Consider the following 17515-nt stretch of genomic DNA (forward strand, 5'->3'; position numbering starts at 1 on the left):
TCTCCTAATTCCAGAATTAAAGGAACTACTCACTCATGGTGAGTTTAACAAACATAATGTAATGAAAATAAGAGAGCACAAAACCAATATGAAGAATTAGAACAAAAGAACCGAGAGAAAGATTCTACAACTTTGAACTTGTGGAACTTTGGCTAAAAAATCTCTTCCTTGGTGCGGATGCAATCCTCCTTCAAGACGGCTTGGGAACTAGGGTTTTCTGGAAGTCTTCTCTTAAAGGTTTTCCCTTTTCTCTTTTTTCCTCTCTTCCTTTTCAAAAGAAAATTAATCCCCCCCCCCCCCCTCCTCTCTTATGCTCTTTACTTGCTCTTATTTATATTAGGTGTCCTAGGGTTAAGTTTTAAAATCCTAAGGGCAGTAGAAGTCTGAATGGCATGCCAAAATAAGAGCTAGAATCGAATTAGGAAGCTAGCTACTGCATAGTATATGGCCTGTGTGTCACTACACGGCCTAGGGTATGTAAGTTTCTGGAGTGACTTTGGCTTTTTTTCAAATGGGAGGCAAAAGGTTACATGGGGTATGTGACTTTACACGGGTTAAAGTACATGATCCGTGTACTATCTCCTTCCCTTTAGTTCTTCAAGCTTCGTTAATCAGAAGGTTGCATGGGTCCTTGGATGGTACACGGGGTGATTTACATGACCCGTGTACCGAAGCTTTCTTATGATTTCTTCAATTCTCCCCTGGCAGAAGGTTACACAGGGTCATGGTTGTGTTTACACGACTCGTGTAAATTATATCAGTAACTTACCTTGCTTTCAAGTCCTTCCAAGCTTTTCTTCTTCACTCTTATGCCTTGGATTTCTTTTAGAACACCTGAAAAGGTGTAGAAAATATGAAATTTAGTGAAGATTAGCTAAATTATCAAAAACTAATGAATCTAACAAATATGTATGCAATTATCTACCTAAATGCCATGCAATATAGTACAATTGTGCCCAAAAACATCTATATAATACAAGTGTATCATCTCAATGCATAAAGCTTCTCAATACATGCATTCACCGTCTAAGAAATATTGGGTAGTTGTCAAAAGGATTCTTCATTATCTTCAGGCTATAAAAACTCATGGTTTGCTTATCTGTCCTTCCAGTAACTTCGAACTCCATGCCCATTCAGATGCTGATTTGGCATCCAATGTTGATGATAGAAAGTCTACCAATGGGTATGTGATAAATATGGGCACCATCTTAGTCTTGTGGCTATCTAAAAAGCAAAATACCACAGCAAAGTCCCCTATAGAGTCTGAATGTCATGCCATTAGCACAACCACTACTGAAGTCACTTGGATTCAATCATTAATAAAAGATGTCGGCATATTACCGCCCCAAAACTCTAACACTATATTGTGATAATATTGGCACAACATATCTCACTACTAAGCCCTTTTTCACTCTTTCATGAAACACATTGAAGTAGACTATCACTGTGTTCAAGATCAAGTCACACAAGGCCAACTACAAATCCACAAAGGATCAGCTTGTCGACATTCTAACCAAACCTCTGCCTCATCCACGTCATGAGATTCTATGAGCTAAATTAACAATTATACCCATCCCTGGTTAGAATTGCAAGAGGGTGATCAGGTTTATCATTGTATAATAGTTTTTGTATTTGTATATCTGATTATGTAATAAACGTTAGCTGTTGTATCTTGTAAATATCCTTATGAGTTTAAGTATATCTCAAGCACTGTCAACTATATGCACATAAGTCTATCTTTAGTAATACAAAAACTATCTTTAGATCCATGTCATCACAAAACTCATCAAAATAATTACAATAAGAATAGCCACACTCACGAGTAATTATATGGTAAATCCATGATTCTATGCAGACAGTTTACATGGAATAACAAACCAATTAGATATTGACAAATATTTAAAACGGTTGAGTAATTATTTTTTTTGAAAATACACCATCTGATAGTTTTATTTGATGGGACCCCTTTATATACACTTGTCTATATTCTATTGGCTTGCCATTCCATGTAGAGCATCCTACGTGGAATCACTATTTTATTTTATAATTTCTCCACACTCACACATATAACATACTGATCATAGTAAATATTATAGCTAAAAAATAGAATTTAAGAAAGGTGAATTGAGCTATTTTTTTAATTTTTTGTCCATTGCTTACATGAAAAATCAAGGTTAGACAATCTAAAGTCTATGTAACAAAGATGATTTATGTGCAGCAAATGATCATAGCATTTAGTTCAAATGAGTGTCGCAGTAACAAAGCAATGTCCTCTGTTTTGGCTCTTAAATATAGTAGAATATAATTCTTAAATGCATAGCCAAAGAAATAGAAAATCAAGCTATTTGAAGTATAAAATCAATAAACCAACCATATAAAATATTCACATATCATAATTGCGCATTCCTTAACACAAAGTCTACATTTAACTCAAGGTAAAAGTGTTGAAAATAAAAATGCAAGGGAAGAGAATATCAAACACTTGGATTTATGGATTTATGATGGTTCCATGTCCATTCCTTAAAGATACACTTCAAGAGTTCCTCTCCACTATTCAAATTCTTTTCATGAGTAAGAGTCAAGCTAAATACATTCATAACCTTTCCCTTCGTACTTATCAATAATAAAAAGAATAGTCATTCACTCTTAAGTTTCACTATCGATACTTGACAACCTTTATAAGAACAATTTATATGTTTTGGTTGGTGTTTGAGATATCTCTCATATATTAGAGATCCAAGGAGCACAAAATGCATTGGGAGAATCCTTATTGATAGACCTTGTGAAAGAACCACATTGATACACTTGACACTACATCCAACCAAAAACCTTAAGGTAATAGGTGTATGGGTTATTTCTATTTATATGTTCTCTACTCATCTCATCTCATCTCTTTTTCAAAGGAGGAATTATAACTCACTCACACTTACATTTTTCCCAAAAAATTTCTTCCTTAAATGTAGTCTCTTTTACACTAGGCTTGCTCCCCTTGAAAAGAAGCCTTTTTCTTAAACTAAGTATTTGAGGCATCACAAATAACTCAATTTCTCCACCAAGCCCATCAAGAGCTAGCCATGCTACTATCACTTATGTAAGCATGCGCCTAATAGCCACTTTAAAGCCATCATGTGTACCGAAACCAAAAGTCTTCAATCCATCAATATGCACTTCTCTAGGAGAGTGTCTTACTGCTCAACTAGCCTTCCTTTTACCAAGAGTCAGCAGTTTATAGACTTAACAAAAGTATCCTTTCAACAGTAACCTTTTTATTTTCTCTGATCTTGTGCATCCTTTTGAATTTTTGCACAACCAAGGGATTGACTTACTTTTCTTTATCATGACCCAACCCAATGGGTCGTGACCAGCACTAAGAATTGGATAGGCTTAAGGCCATCAAACAGTAAACTTTAATGTATCCAAAGCCGATAACTAAGCCTAATATAAGGCCTACATAAGCATAAAATACTACAATATAAACTAAGGCAGTCTAGCTCCGCACATACACATATTCATAACCAAATATATAAATGAAGTTGCTAAATCGTTGCTAATTAAATTGTGCTATTTTTTTTTATTGCTAAAATTAGCAATGAAATTATGTCCATTACTAAACTCCATTGTTATTATGTTACTAAATTGTGCGCTAACCATTTACCATAAAAATTAGCAATGAAATTTGTTTATTACTAATCCATTACTAATTTTAATATATGAATTTTATTTCTATTCCGTTACTAATTAGCGATAGATTAAGTTCGTTATTAATTTTTGTTACTAAATTGTATATTTAAATAATAACTTTTATTTAAATATTCTCAAATATCAACTACTAAAATCTTATAAAAAAAAGGTTAATTGCCAAAAAAAAAGTTTGTTAATTTTACAATTAAAACCTAAAGTTTGCATAATTGCCAATTAAACCATCTTGTTTGATTGATTTCTCAAATTGACTCGACCATCAATAAACCGTTAGTATGTAGTGCTTGGGAGGTAATTGTAATAGCTTTTATTTTGACTATTTTAGTTAGGGGCTACACTTTATAAGCTTGTTAATAACTGATATTAATGGACAATTATTAAGGAGAATCATTGTACTTTGTTCCAGTGGTTTAATCCACTGTCCGGAGAATGAGCTACTGATACATTTGCTTAAACAAAGAAATATTCTTCAGGAGAAAGTTATAGAATTAGCAACAAAATTATTGAAAAAGATGCAACTCAGTGAATATTGTGATTAAAATGATACATTAATTAATGATTTGCAGAGCAAAGTTAAATTATTAATAAAGACAAAAAAAAAATATAACAGAATTTGATTTATAATTTCTTATTTGTTGAAATATACTAATAGTTTATTGACAGTTAAGTCAATTTGAGACATTAATCAAACATAAGAGAGTAACAATTATACAAATTTTAAGATTTAATTACAAAAATTGAAAAACTTTTTTTTTTTGCAGTTAACCCTTTTTTTTGTAAGATTTTAGTAGTTTAAATTTAAGATTATTTAAATAAAAGTTATTATTTAATATTAATTTTTATATGAAAAATATAAAAATAAACATAAAAAAGTGGCGTGCCACAAGTAAACTTTTTAAACCCTCTCATTATACTAATTGGAACACTCTTACAAAACTATTTTTAATGCTTAGCTTTAATATGCGAATGTATTATATTTTATATATCATATTTTCATAATCATATTACAAAATTGGATAAAGTACAATTTAGCCACTGAGATCTAATAAAACTTACAACTTAGTCCATTTAATTTCAAAATCAAGTAATTTAGTCCTTGAGATTTGACAAATCTACAATTTAGTCCCTGCCATTAGAATTTCAATTAAGTTACTGTTAATTCTAGAAAAAATGATCAAAATACCTATAACTCTATTTTCAATCTGAAAAAAATTTAGTCCTTAAGATTTTATTTTATTGAAAATTTAATCCCTAAAATTTGGTTAAACGTACAAATTAGTCCCAATAGACCAATCAATTTAGTCCTTGACATTTTAATAAATCTATAAGTTAGTCCCTACCATTACAATTATGGTTAATTCCCCATTAAATTTTGCAAAAATATCAAGATGCTTTTAACACTATTTTTAATCTAAAAACAATTTAGTACTTGAAGATTTATTTTAATAATTGCATCCATATTCATTTTTTTCTTTTATATATATATATATATATATATATATATATATATATATATATATATATATATATATATATTATTAAAATAATAATGACAAATAGAATTTTACAAATTTAATAGGTCTAATTTATTAATAGTTATAATATTTAAGGATAAATTTGTAAGTTATGTGGATAATTTTTCAATTAACCAAAATTTTTAAGAATCTTAAAGTAATTAATTCATATTTTAATAATTTAAATTTAAAATTTTTTAATTTAATGGGACCCATATTTTAAAAATATAAGGACTAAATTGTTAATAAATTAAAACCTCAAGGACTAAATTATTAAGAAAATAAAACCTTAGAGAATAAATTATTTTCGAATTAAAAATAAAGATAAATGTATTTTGGTTATTTTTGCTAAAACCAAGGGTAACTTTACAGAATTCTATTAGCAAGGATTAAATTATAAGTTTTGTCAAATCTCAAATGCTAAATTGATTAGTTTTTAAAATATAGAGACTAAGTTGTAAGTTTTATCAAATCTCAAGAATTAAATTATTGTTTACTCTATAAAATTTTGTTAATGATAAAATTTTTAATTAATTATATTTTTATTTCAAATGTTAATAAATAGATAGGTTGAATAATATATTATTTTTTAAATGATGAAAAATAAAATAGAAAAAATGTCACGTGATGATATTTGAATTACTGTTATTAAAATTCTTTTATATATATATATATATATTAAAAAATAATTCACTCTTTTATAATATGACAAAAATTTGGTTGAAAAAATTATTATTAGTAATGTTTTATAATTTTTAAAATTGTAAAAGAATTGTATCTATATCATAAGGTGTGACGAAATTTTTACGCTGGTTGCTTAAACTATAGGGGAATTAAACTCATGAGCCATACTATGAAGTTGTGGGAGAGAGTTGTGGAACATCGACTACGTCATGACACTTCTATCTCTCTCAATCAATTTGGTTTCATGCCAGGTCGTTCAACTATGGAAGCGATCTTTCTCATTAGAAGCTTAATGGAGAAATATAAAGATGTGAAGAAAGATCTACACATGGTTTTTATCGATTTGGAGAAGGTTTATGATAGTGTTTCAAGAGATGTCTTATGGAGAGTGTTAGAACAAAAAAATGTATCTATTAGGTACATACAAGTGTTTAAAGATATGTATGAAGGAGCAACTACTATTGTGCGTACAGTGGGAGGGGACACAAGAGATTTTCCTATCTCAATTGGATTACTCCAAGGTTCAGCTATAAGCCCTTACTTTTTACATTAATTTTAGATGAATTAACAAAACATATACAAGAGAGTATCCCTTGGTGCATTATGTTTACAGATTATATAGTTCCGATAGATGAGACGCGAGAATGAGTCAATAGAAAGTTAGAGCCTTAGAGAAGTACTCTAGAGTCAAAGGATTTTAAGTTAAGTAGAATGAAGACAGAATACATGAATTGCAAGTTCAGTGAAGGCCGAACTGGTGATAGGGAAGGAGTTAGTTTGGATGGAGTGGTACTGCCCCAAAGTAATCACTTTAAATATCTCGATTCAATCCTTCAACTAGATGAGGGATGTGAGGAGGAAGTTAGTCATAGGATTAAAGCCGGATGGTTGAAGTGGAGAAGTGCCACAGAAGTTTTATGTGACCACAAAATTCTCAATAAGTTGAAAGTAAAATTTTACTGTACAGCCATACGACCGGCCATGTTATATGGTAGTGAGTGTTGAGCACTGAAGGAGTCGTATGTGTCTAAGATAAGAGTTGCGAAGATGAGAATGTTAAGGTGGATGAGTGGTCATACTAGACTAGATAAAGTCCGTAATGAAAGTATTAAAGAAAAGGTAGGAGTGGTGCCAATTGAGGATAAGTTGAGAGTAGGAAGATTGAGGTGGTTTGGTCATGTGAAGCGTAGACATACGGAGGCTTCAGTTAGACAAGTATAACACATTAGGTTAGAGGATTAAAAAAAAAAGGGTAGACCTAAATTGACTTGGAGGATAGTAGTACAATATGACCCAGAAGCATTACACATTTCCAAGAATTTAACCCAAAATCATTTAGAATGGAGAAAGAGAATCTACATACCCGACCCCAAATGAATTTTAGATAATTATTTTTTTAGAAATAATATTTTAGTAGTTAAAATTTAAAAATATTTAAATAAAAAATTAATATTTAATATAAGAAGTTAATTTTTTATAAAAAAAATAAATATAAAAAATAAGTTATATCATGTGGTACTTCTTTTCGCACTCTATTAAGAGAGGTGGCATATTTTTGTAAAGTTATTTTTATGCCTCAGTAAAAAATAAAAATTGAATTGAATTATTATATAATCACATTACTTTTATTTTGTTTTTTAAGTTTTTTAAAATAATTTTTTTAGCTAAATATTCACTAACTATATTTACAACATGGGAATATAAAAAAAATTAAATTAAATTCATGCAAATTTATATTTTCTAATACATAAGAGTTCCGTCCTTTTGATTTTGGCATATTGTTTAGACCAAAGAGTTTCACTTAATCAACTTTTTTTTTTCTTATTGTAATTTTAATATACAAATTTTTTTTAATACAATTGAAATTAATATTTAGTTAATGATCCTAAATAAATACATATTTTCTTCAGATTTTTATTTTTTATATATAAATATTTTTATTATTTTTCATAAGATCGAATACACAATTTCACACCTGAATTTTCATAAAAAAATTTTATGACATCCTCAATTTTTAAAATATCTCTTAACATGCCTCAATTTCTATAAAGTGAAATTAAAATACCCTTAAAATGAGTATAAATTCCATTCACGCTTATATCATAATTTGCTGACTGAAAATGTAAAGGAAATTTTAATTTCATTTTTATACATGAAAACATTTACATTAAACGTTTTAAAAATTTAAAATATAACCAAAATTTTTAGTAAAATTTAAAAATGAACTTATTTATTCAACCTTTTTCATATTAAACTTAGGATATCATGTTCTAATTTAAAAAAATAACTGCATAATATGTTCCAATTTGAAAAATAATTGTATCAATTAATCTTATTTTTTGCTATTAACTAAGTTTTAACTATCCTAACATGGGAAAGTTTTAGAGAATGCTTATAGTTCTCATGTATAATCAAATTTGTTGATTTGATATTATTGATATTAAATTTAATATCCAACTAATAAATTAGAATTCAATTAACAAGAAACAGAGGAAATTTAGTTTAAAAAATATTTTCTTAAAATGAGTTATTTAATCAGAAATTCATAACAAATATTAAATGATATACGCAAGAATACTTCTACATAAATAATCGATAAGGTGATAGATAAGAAATTACTCTAATGGGCAACCTTGGTGATTTCGCTATATCTGCAACTATTCTATTCTAACTTTTAGTTTCAGCATCTCACGATAATCTTCAACTTTTGTAATTCTGCTCATGGTTGAGGGGAAAAAAATGGCAGCTCTCATTCGACTTTAAACAATAACAGCTTACAATACATCCCATTTGTCAGCCACAGCCTCACAAATCCTTGAGATACACCAGGCAGCGCTCAGCGGATATCCAGAAACTGGTGGGAAAAAAATTAAGCCAGAAATGAACTGGTCAGAATGCAAATAATATATATATATATGGATGGTACAATCTTAAGTGAAGTTGATGCTATCAGATAAATATCCCCATGACATGAAAAGCAAATTTCTAATGAAAATAATGAAATCACTGCCCAAATCCCATGCATATTAGTGAACATACCAAACCATGTTAATTAATGGATTCTCAACATGAATTGTATGCCAACATCCAGGACAACTTTGTATAATTGTGCTCCAAAAAGCTACAAAAGATTGTGATGTAGGAAAAGAAAAATAAGCTCAGTTAGTTTTCCTATTTTAAGTTGGTTTTGGTTTTGGTTTTTTGGTTTCTTATTTTAAAAAGGATTCTTATTCCTCTTAGTTATTTTTTTGTTTAGGGTCTTCACTTCCTTTTCTCAGCAGATTTAGGATTCCACATGAAATATAAAAGCATGTCTTTCTGTTATTTTGTATCAGACTTCAAAATTTTACTAAGAACAGAGAATCAATACCCAGTTTCAGAGTTCCTTATGTTTAGAAAATCAGTGTTTGCTAATTTTCTTTAGCAATTCACTGCATATGTTGGCATCAGAGCAGGAATATCTGATGTGGCAGGCAGTAGGACACAACCAGCCTATTGCTCAAGAACAAGGGCTGTCACAGCTGCAGGCTATGGAACAGAGATTCAAAGTGACAAATGGAGGAAATCTGCAACAGGCTGGATGCAATTAGGATGGGTGATAATGAGTGCAGAAGATGGAGGAAGAGGAGAACAAGAATATGCTCACAACCCATCTGCTGCTCAACGTAATCCAGCAGGCTGTAGACCAACTGTTAGCAATGATGAATTTGATCAAGAAAATGGTGGCTACGCTCAGGTTGTTGGAACTCGTGGTAATAAGAGACAAAAGACTTGGCAAGAACATGGAGAGAATAGACAAAATCAGTGGGAACCTTAAGAATTCCGTTTGAAAGTTTATATCCCAACTTTTAACGGAAACTTTATCATTGAGCAGTGTTATTGAGGTGAGAGGCAACAAGAAACCGTATGGCCTTAGCTGGGGTCTACAAGAATTTATTGATGATTTTGTAGCTCATGCGGCTCAAGGATCTCCAACCAGTACCATATGGGGTACTTTCTCAACGGATTATGAGAGGACATCCAAGTAAGAATCCGTTCGCATGAAATGGACATCCCAGATGGATGTGGCAATGGACATCCCAGATGGATGTGGCAAGGAAAATAGAGCGGAGCTTAAGCTTCAATCAACAGAGATGTTCTTAACCAGAAACGAGGAAGGAGGAATCATGGTTTTAAATAGCGGACATTACATAACAACCATTATGTAAAGGAAAATTGCCCTGCCATTACTGTTATCGTTGTTAAATAACGGGATTTTAAAATTTGGTGCATAACAGCCGTTACTAAAAGGTAAAGGCTATCACCGACTATTACTTAAAGGCCGTAACAGCCTTTATTCTTGTAAGGCAAGTTTTGATATTCACAATACATACATTGCATTAGGTTGATTAGACATCTTGAATGTGGATCAAGTTCATGAATATTCACAATATCTCTTGGTGCACGATGTTTGCAGATAACATAGTTTTGATAGATGAGACACGAGAAGGAGTCAATAGAAAGCTAGAGCTTTGGAAAAGTACTCTAGAGTCAAAGGGCTTTAAATTAAGTAGAACGAAGACAGAATATATACATTGCAAGTTCAGTGAAGGCCGAACTGATGATAGGGAAGGAGTTCATTTGGATAGAGTGGTACTGTCCCAAAGTAATCACTTTAAATATCTCGGCTCAGTCCTTCAAGTAGATGGGGGATGTGAGAAGAATGTTAAGTCATAGGATTAAAGCTGGATGGTTGAAGTGGAGACATGCCACAAGAGTTTTATGTGATCGCAAAATTCCCAATAAGTTGAAAGGAAAATTTTACCGTACAGCCATACGACTGGCCATGTTATATGGTAGAGAGTGTTGGACACTGAAGGAATCGTATATATGTAAAATGAGAGTTGCGAAGATGAGAATGTTAAGGTGAATGAATGGCCAAACTAGACTAGATAAAGTCCGTAATGATTATGGGAGAATTAGAGAAAAGGTAGGAGTGGTGCCAATTGAGGATAAGTTGAGAGAAGAGAGATTGAGGTGGTTTGGTCATGTGAAGCATAGACACACGGAGGCTCCAGTTAGACAAGTAGAGCACATTAGGTTAGAGGATAGAAAGAAAAGAAGGAATAAACCTAAATTGACTTGGAGAAGAGTAATACAACATGACCTAGAAGCATTACACATTTCGGAGGATTTAACCCAAAATCATTTAAAGTGGAGAAAGAGAATCTATGTAGCCGACCCCAAATTTTTGGGATAAAAGCTTAATTGAGTTGAATTGAGTTGTAGTGAACTGTTATGCTAAGACAGATAAGAACCAATCATAATGCATAGGGCTATTAAAAATTTCCCCATCTATGGCCAAGAAATCCTGCAACCTTCTCTCCAATAGATTAAAAGTAAGAATAGTACTAATTGTCCCCTAAAATCAATCTACTTGTTTTGGTAATCCAATTGCTAACATTATCCAATTAGGTTTCCATTGCCCATCTTAGCGATAATCTGCACTTGTTGGAAATGGATTCAAACCATAAAATAGAAGAAAAGCTGAATATAATTCAGAAAGCCAACCAAATTAACTCAAATCTAAGTATAACCAGACTTACGAGTCTAAATTCCAGAAATAAGCAAAAGTATTGACAAGAAGACAGGCATGCATGCTATACATTACTTTTCTTGTTAATCAGATATAAACGCAAGAAAATACTTAATAAGAAAGTGTTACAATTGCATTAAGTCAGCTTTTGATCCATAGCCTTCAACACAGCCAGATCTTGATGGATAAGACTTGGATCTTTACATGAACTAAAAATTGTGAGCCATCAGCTTATAAGATTTAGACTAAGGAACAGGAAAAGTGGGGAGGAAAAAGCTATCACAAAAGCACGGGCAAAACAAGAATTTTTTGTTTTAATATAAAATGGAAAAATTCACATGCACAATAAGAAAAATGCAAATTTTAATAGAAATATAATTACATAAAAGGAAGTAAGTGATCTAGGAAGAACTTACTTGCTATGAAATCATCTATATAATCACAATCAATTTTTCCATGGGCCGTTGCACCAACCTGGACTTATAAGGTGAGAGATCAGGCTACAAGTCTCAATGAGAAAGCAAGTGGTATAAAAGCATTTGTTAGTTTTGAACATACCACAAAAACAATATCCACATCATCACTGACTGCAGCTACATACTTGTTCATTTTAACCAGTTTTTCTGAACTATATGAGAACCCTGATGCAAAACCAGAAAATCTATCATTGCTAGCAAGTAGTAATTGTCCATTAAAGGGAACAGCTGAAAAACTTGAAGCTTACCTATTTTACGAGTTGACAGGCAGGTACTGGGTCACAGGATTCTTGATTACACGCAAAAGCTTCTCACGCTTACCAACAGCAGTTATACTCAGTTTCTGAAGCAGCTGCACTGCAAGATTTAATAAGGTAGTAAACAGTAAGAGCACCTCAAAGCAAACAAAAGATCATGACAATCAGCATTATATTTAAGTGACTGGATCAGATTAGCTTAACTTACACATAATTCCAGCAAATCGTTTATATGTCCTTGGTATACGCACATGTGGTTTAACTTCAAAAAGAACACCCTTATCTGTTTTCACATACACAGCTCGCAACCTCCCAGCCTTATTTACTGGACTATCTAATATTGATAGGAGAGCCTGGCATCATCATCAACAATCATAACATAAGAAACAAAATTAATTTGAAATGAGGTTTTAACATGGCAAAAAAAATTTCCATGTCATCCCTATTCCAAAATGATTTCTTCCTTTCAGAAATAACATATCATTAACTTTAGCCTCTACCTGGTTTGTTTGCGCTTTCTAAAATGCACTTTTTACTGATTTTGATTTTGCTTAAAAACAAATGTAAGAATAAGAAAGTATAACACTTCATAAGAGAGAGAGAGAGAGAGAGAATTATTTATTTATATTTCAATAAATTGTTTGCTTTTATTGCATGTTTAACAAATTTCGCTTTTTGATTTTTGCTCAGAAAAAGAAAAGCAAGCTAACCAAAAGAAGCCTCAGTTATTAAGGCAACTCACATCATTGACCAACATTTATACTGTGTCTATAACCAAATAAAACCGAGACCAATAATGGTTCTAAACTGGGACTTAAAGAAAAATAATTGGCGGCAAACAATAGCAATGAATCCTAAAATGCACTAACCTGATAAACAATATCAGGCCTATAATCAGCTGGATTTTTGTTATTTTTCCGCAAGAAATTTGCATGATCGTCAGAATTCAAAATCTGGTAACTCTGCACGAAGAGAACTAATTAGATAGAGTAGAAATCTTGGACAAACTGATAAAACAAAATCTACAATCTTAAGAGCCTAAAGCCATAATTCGACTCCAATTAATGCAATTTACAGTCACACAACTAACATCTATATTCATTTATGCAAAACTTTCATCGACCCAAAAGCATCTATAAGAAAAAAGGACCCCAATGAGCATTACACACCTTTCCAACTTTAGCAACTTCCAAAGAGGCCCTCTCAAGCACAAATATAAGCCCAGGCTTTTTTGTTTTTAAATCACTGGGAACAATTGGGATGCCTGCCATTTCATGTGTTTGCCCTTCTAATTCTTCTTCTTCCTTCCCGCTGGTTTCCATAGCCATTTCTTTTTCTTCAACCATAGCTCTTTTCGCTTTTTCTATGGATTGCTCTTCGGCTTCCACTTCATCTTCCTCTTTATCATATCTCTCCTCTCTCTTCTTCCGCTTCTGCCCCTTTATCCCACATGGCCGTAACATTTCTTCACTTCCCAATAAATTAGCCTTCAACTAGAAAACAAAATATAATAAATTCAAAGAAATGGGGAAGACCGAGACTACAAGTTCATGAAAACAAATTTTGTGTTCTTTTCTTTTCTTTCTTTGAGTCTCCATCTTGGTATTAAAATTGCAGCAAAATTCACAAGACCAACAAATTAAAACCTCTGTTACTCGCACACAATCTTATGCAAACATAAAGAGAGAGAGAGAGAGAGAGAGAGAGAGAGAGAGAGAGAGAATAACCAGATAAGTATAGAGGTTGAACCAAATAGTACAATGGGTAGGGTACCCAGGAATTTCAATTTATCTGAACCCAAACCCGTGAAGAATATAACTACCCATGCCTGTCTCAAACCCAAATGAAATATATATTTCATTACCCCAACCCACACCAAATCCGATAACTAGTAACAGCATACTTCCCTAACCGGCCCAAACCCATTATTTTATTATCCTTTTTGCTGGCAAATAAGGGGGGAAAAAGATAGGAAACCTGAACCTGAAACTATAGAGAAACTTCAATAAAGTGTTGCAAAAGAAAAACTTTTAGAAACAATTAAACATATCACATTAAATATTCACCAAAGTTTATATAATTTAAACAAACATAATACATAAAACATGATAAAAATATTAATCATAGTATATAAATTGTATCAAACATGTCAAATAACAACATATTAAATCACGAATTATAAAACAACAAGTTCATAAATACAACACTAATCTTTTGAAATATTCATGGAAACGTAATCTTTACAACTCTCAGATGGCCGAGAAACAGAGGCAGCCTCACTGTTACCTAATGTTGACATCTCAAAATACCCTAAATTGCAGAAGCCAATGTTAAGCAATTATTACGGAAAAAAATGTTAAGCAATTATAATTATAAGATTATAACTTAAAGAATAAGAAATGGTACTAAATGTTGACATAAATTATCAGCAGCAGCCAGCAAGTTCTCAACTTGAAGAAATGATTTGAAGGTGATAGCATCAATCAAGAACAAATGAAATAAAATAAAAAATGGCCTAGCAGAAGAAATGGGTAAAAAAAAAGTTAGGGAAATAAAAAAGAAAAAATAAACATATTCACAAAAGCAGTATAATTTATAGTTAATAATTTTGAGAAAAATAAAAATGGTTTTTGACAATATAGAACAAAACACATCCCATTTCCGAAATCAATAACCATAGCCTTTGAAGAAAAAAATTTCAATTTCAGGTTTATCTATAAGGTGACTCAAACCCCATGAATCTTGTAATGACCAGAATAACTCAAAATCAGACATGTTTAGACAATATTTAGCAGAAGATATGGAAGATGAACTTACCTCAGCTGAAGAGCAGGGAGGAGCTTGAGATAAGAGGGAGGAGTCGAAGGGACGAGCGGCAAGAAGCAAAGATTTCTGAGCTGCGGCGAGCTTGAGGGTCGTGGGATGGACGGGCTTGATGGGTGAGGAATGACTCTACGAGATTGCGGGGCGATGACAGTGAGGGTCGGCGGCCGGACGTTGAAGGGATAAAAAAAAATCTGGGGGTTTAGGTTTAGATTTTTATTGTGAAAAGGAGTTGTTTTAAGGAATGCAGGTCAATTTTATTTTTTTTTTATTTTTATAATAATTAATATTATTATAGTTTAATTATTTAATTAATTAAAAAGTTATTTTTAAATATTTTTAATTAAATAAAATTAATAATTATAACTTAAATCTATGATATTTTTTATTAAGTATTTTTTATAATATTAGTTTTATTTTAATTTATTGTATATATCTATAATTTATTTTTATATATATAATTTTAAAAAATTTAAATATTAATCAATTAATAAATTTTAAAATATTTATTATTTTGTGTTTTAAGAATATATATTATATAAAAAATTAAAATGACTCTTATAAATTAGTGAAAACTATAAAATGAAGTCATTTATATAATATCAATTTTAGATTGATACTATAAATCTATAATTTATTTATTCTATAATATAATTTTTTTATTTTATTTTTATTTTTTTATATATAAATGTGTGAATGAGTGAATGAATTTTCAAACTAACAAAAAATATCCTTAATCTATATTATTTACGTTATTAAAAAAAAATATCAATTACGTTCATATATTTACAAAGACCAATAAATGATAAAATTATATATATAAATTCTAATTAAATGAAATTTTGTTTATATAAATAATCAATTTACTAGATCGCAATAAGTTTCTCATTCCTATTACTATAATATCTTCGTTGTTTTAATGAATAGAAGAGATCTTTCTTTTTTATTTTTATAATTGTTAATATTAATATAGTTTAATTATTTAATTAATTTAAAAGCTATTTTTAAATATTTTTAATTAAACAAAATTAATAATTATAACTTAAATCTATGATATTCTTCATTAAGCATTTTTTATAATATTAGTTTTATTTTAATTTATTGTATATACCCGTAATTTATTTTTATATATATAATTTTAAAAAATTTAAATATTAATCAATTAATAAATTTTAAAATATTTATTATTTTGTGTTTTAAGAATATATATTATATAAAAAATTAAAATGACTCTTATAAATTAGTGAAAACTATAAAATGAAGTCATTTATATAATATCAATTTTAAATTGATACTATAAATCTATAATTTATTTATTCTATAATATAATTTTTTATTTTATTTTTATTTTTTTATATATAAATGTGTGAATGAGTGAATGAATTTTCAAACTAACAAAAAATACCCTTAATCTATATTATTTACGTTATTAAAAAAAAATATCAATTACGTTCATATATTTACAAAGACCAATAAATGATAAAATTATATATATAAATTCTAATTAAATGAAATTTTGTTTATATAAATAATCAATTTACTAGATCGCAATAAGTTTCTCATTCCTATTACTATAATATCTTCTTTGTTAGGTCCATGAGTAGAAGAGATCTTTCTTCTTCCATTCCATCCGAATCTTTAACCATCAAGAGTTTGATATATTAGATTCGATATTGTTAAATTGAAAATCAATTATATAATTGGAACATCCCAAAAAGAGATTATGCAACCCACACAAATTATTCTACAATTAAAAAAGAAGTTTTATCTATTGTTTTATATATTACAAAATTTCAAGATGATTTAGTAAACAAAAAATTTTTATTACGCATTGATGTTCAGTTGCTGAAGATGTTTTACAAAAATATGTTAGAAATTTGGTTTCGAAATAAGTTTTTGCAAGATGACAAACTCTTTTAGGATGTTTTGATTTTATAATTGAATATATCAAAGGATCTTCTAACTCTTTACTTGATTTTCTTACACATGAATTTTTACAGGGAAAAGCTTAAGATCAAAATTAATGAGCACTCCTATTAAAAAGAAAATTACAGTTGACGATTATATAAAGATAGTACTCTTTGTGTGACAGTGAAATGTAGAGTGTGGTTCTAATTCCTAAAGTAGATTGAAGGTTACAAATACTGTTATAGCCTATGAAAAGATGTTTTAGAAAAGTCTATAGTATAATAAGAAAGTCGATAGCCTTATGTAGTTGTGGCAATGTAGTAGATATGGTACCTCTTTACCATCAGTTGTCTTTGAGTATGGTAATAGCCTTCAAGAGAGATAGCGATTACTACCAATGTTGGTGACCTCTGAATGGCATCCTATGTGGGATTATAGTATGTGATAGAGAGTTGTTGGCTCTAGTGTCCTAGAGGGGTACAAGTTTCATCAGAGGAAACATAAATCATCAAATCATGATGGACATAAAGTCTTTGAATTTAATGATGGGTTTAGGTACCCAGTATCTTAAGTTTTGGC

The 17515-nt window shown here is 30.3% G+C and overlaps 2 protein-coding genes across 2 annotated transcripts in view; both read right to left on the minus strand.

Annotated features, from left to right (window-relative positions):
• Nucleotides 1-15150, minus strand: part of LOC131179513 (uncharacterized) — a 34060-nt gene extending 18910 nt beyond the window's left edge. Inside the window, exon 1 of the mRNA XM_058146390.1 lies at nt 15023-15150. The gene's annotated coding sequence lies outside the window, so the exon portion shown is untranslated. The remainder of the gene's footprint in view (nt 1-15022) is intronic.
• Nucleotides 8394-15169, minus strand: LOC131179517 (uncharacterized). Its single transcript, XM_058146392.1, has 8 exons — nt 15023-15169; nt 13375-13698; nt 13075-13167; nt 12414-12558; nt 12206-12305; nt 12031-12133; nt 11889-11946; nt 8394-8751 (listed from the first exon to the last, which is right to left on the minus strand). The coding sequence occupies exons 2-8, from the start codon at nt 13666-13668 to the stop codon at nt 8672-8674; spliced, it is 873 nt and encodes a 290-aa protein (XP_058002375.1). The 5' UTR covers nt 13669-13698; nt 15023-15169; the 3' UTR covers nt 8394-8671.
• Between the last annotated feature and the right edge of the window lie 2346 nt (nt 15170-17515).

Source organism: Hevea brasiliensis, chromosome 1, assembly GCF_030052815.1.
Source record: "Hevea brasiliensis isolate MT/VB/25A 57/8 chromosome 1, ASM3005281v1, whole genome shotgun sequence".
In the NCBI taxonomy this organism is placed as follows: Eukaryota; Viridiplantae; Streptophyta; class Magnoliopsida; order Malpighiales; family Euphorbiaceae; genus Hevea; species Hevea brasiliensis.

What these genes read in the sequence shown, in the direction of transcription:
- LOC131179517 (XM_058146392.1), bottom strand. Translation starts at nt 13,668, where the DNA reads ATGTTACGGCCATGTGGGATAAAGGGGCAGAAGCGGAAGAAGAGAGAG. An exon ending in AAGTTGCTAAAGTTGGAAAG is followed by an intron (nt 13,168 to 13,374) that starts GTGTGTAATGCT and finishes CTCTTCGTGCAG; the next exon opens with AGTTACCAGATTTTGAATTC. An exon ending in TATAGATGATTTCATAGCAA is followed by an intron (nt 8,752 to 11,888) that starts GTAAGTTCTTCC and finishes TTTTCCCACCAG; the next exon opens with TTTCTGGATATCCGCTGAGC.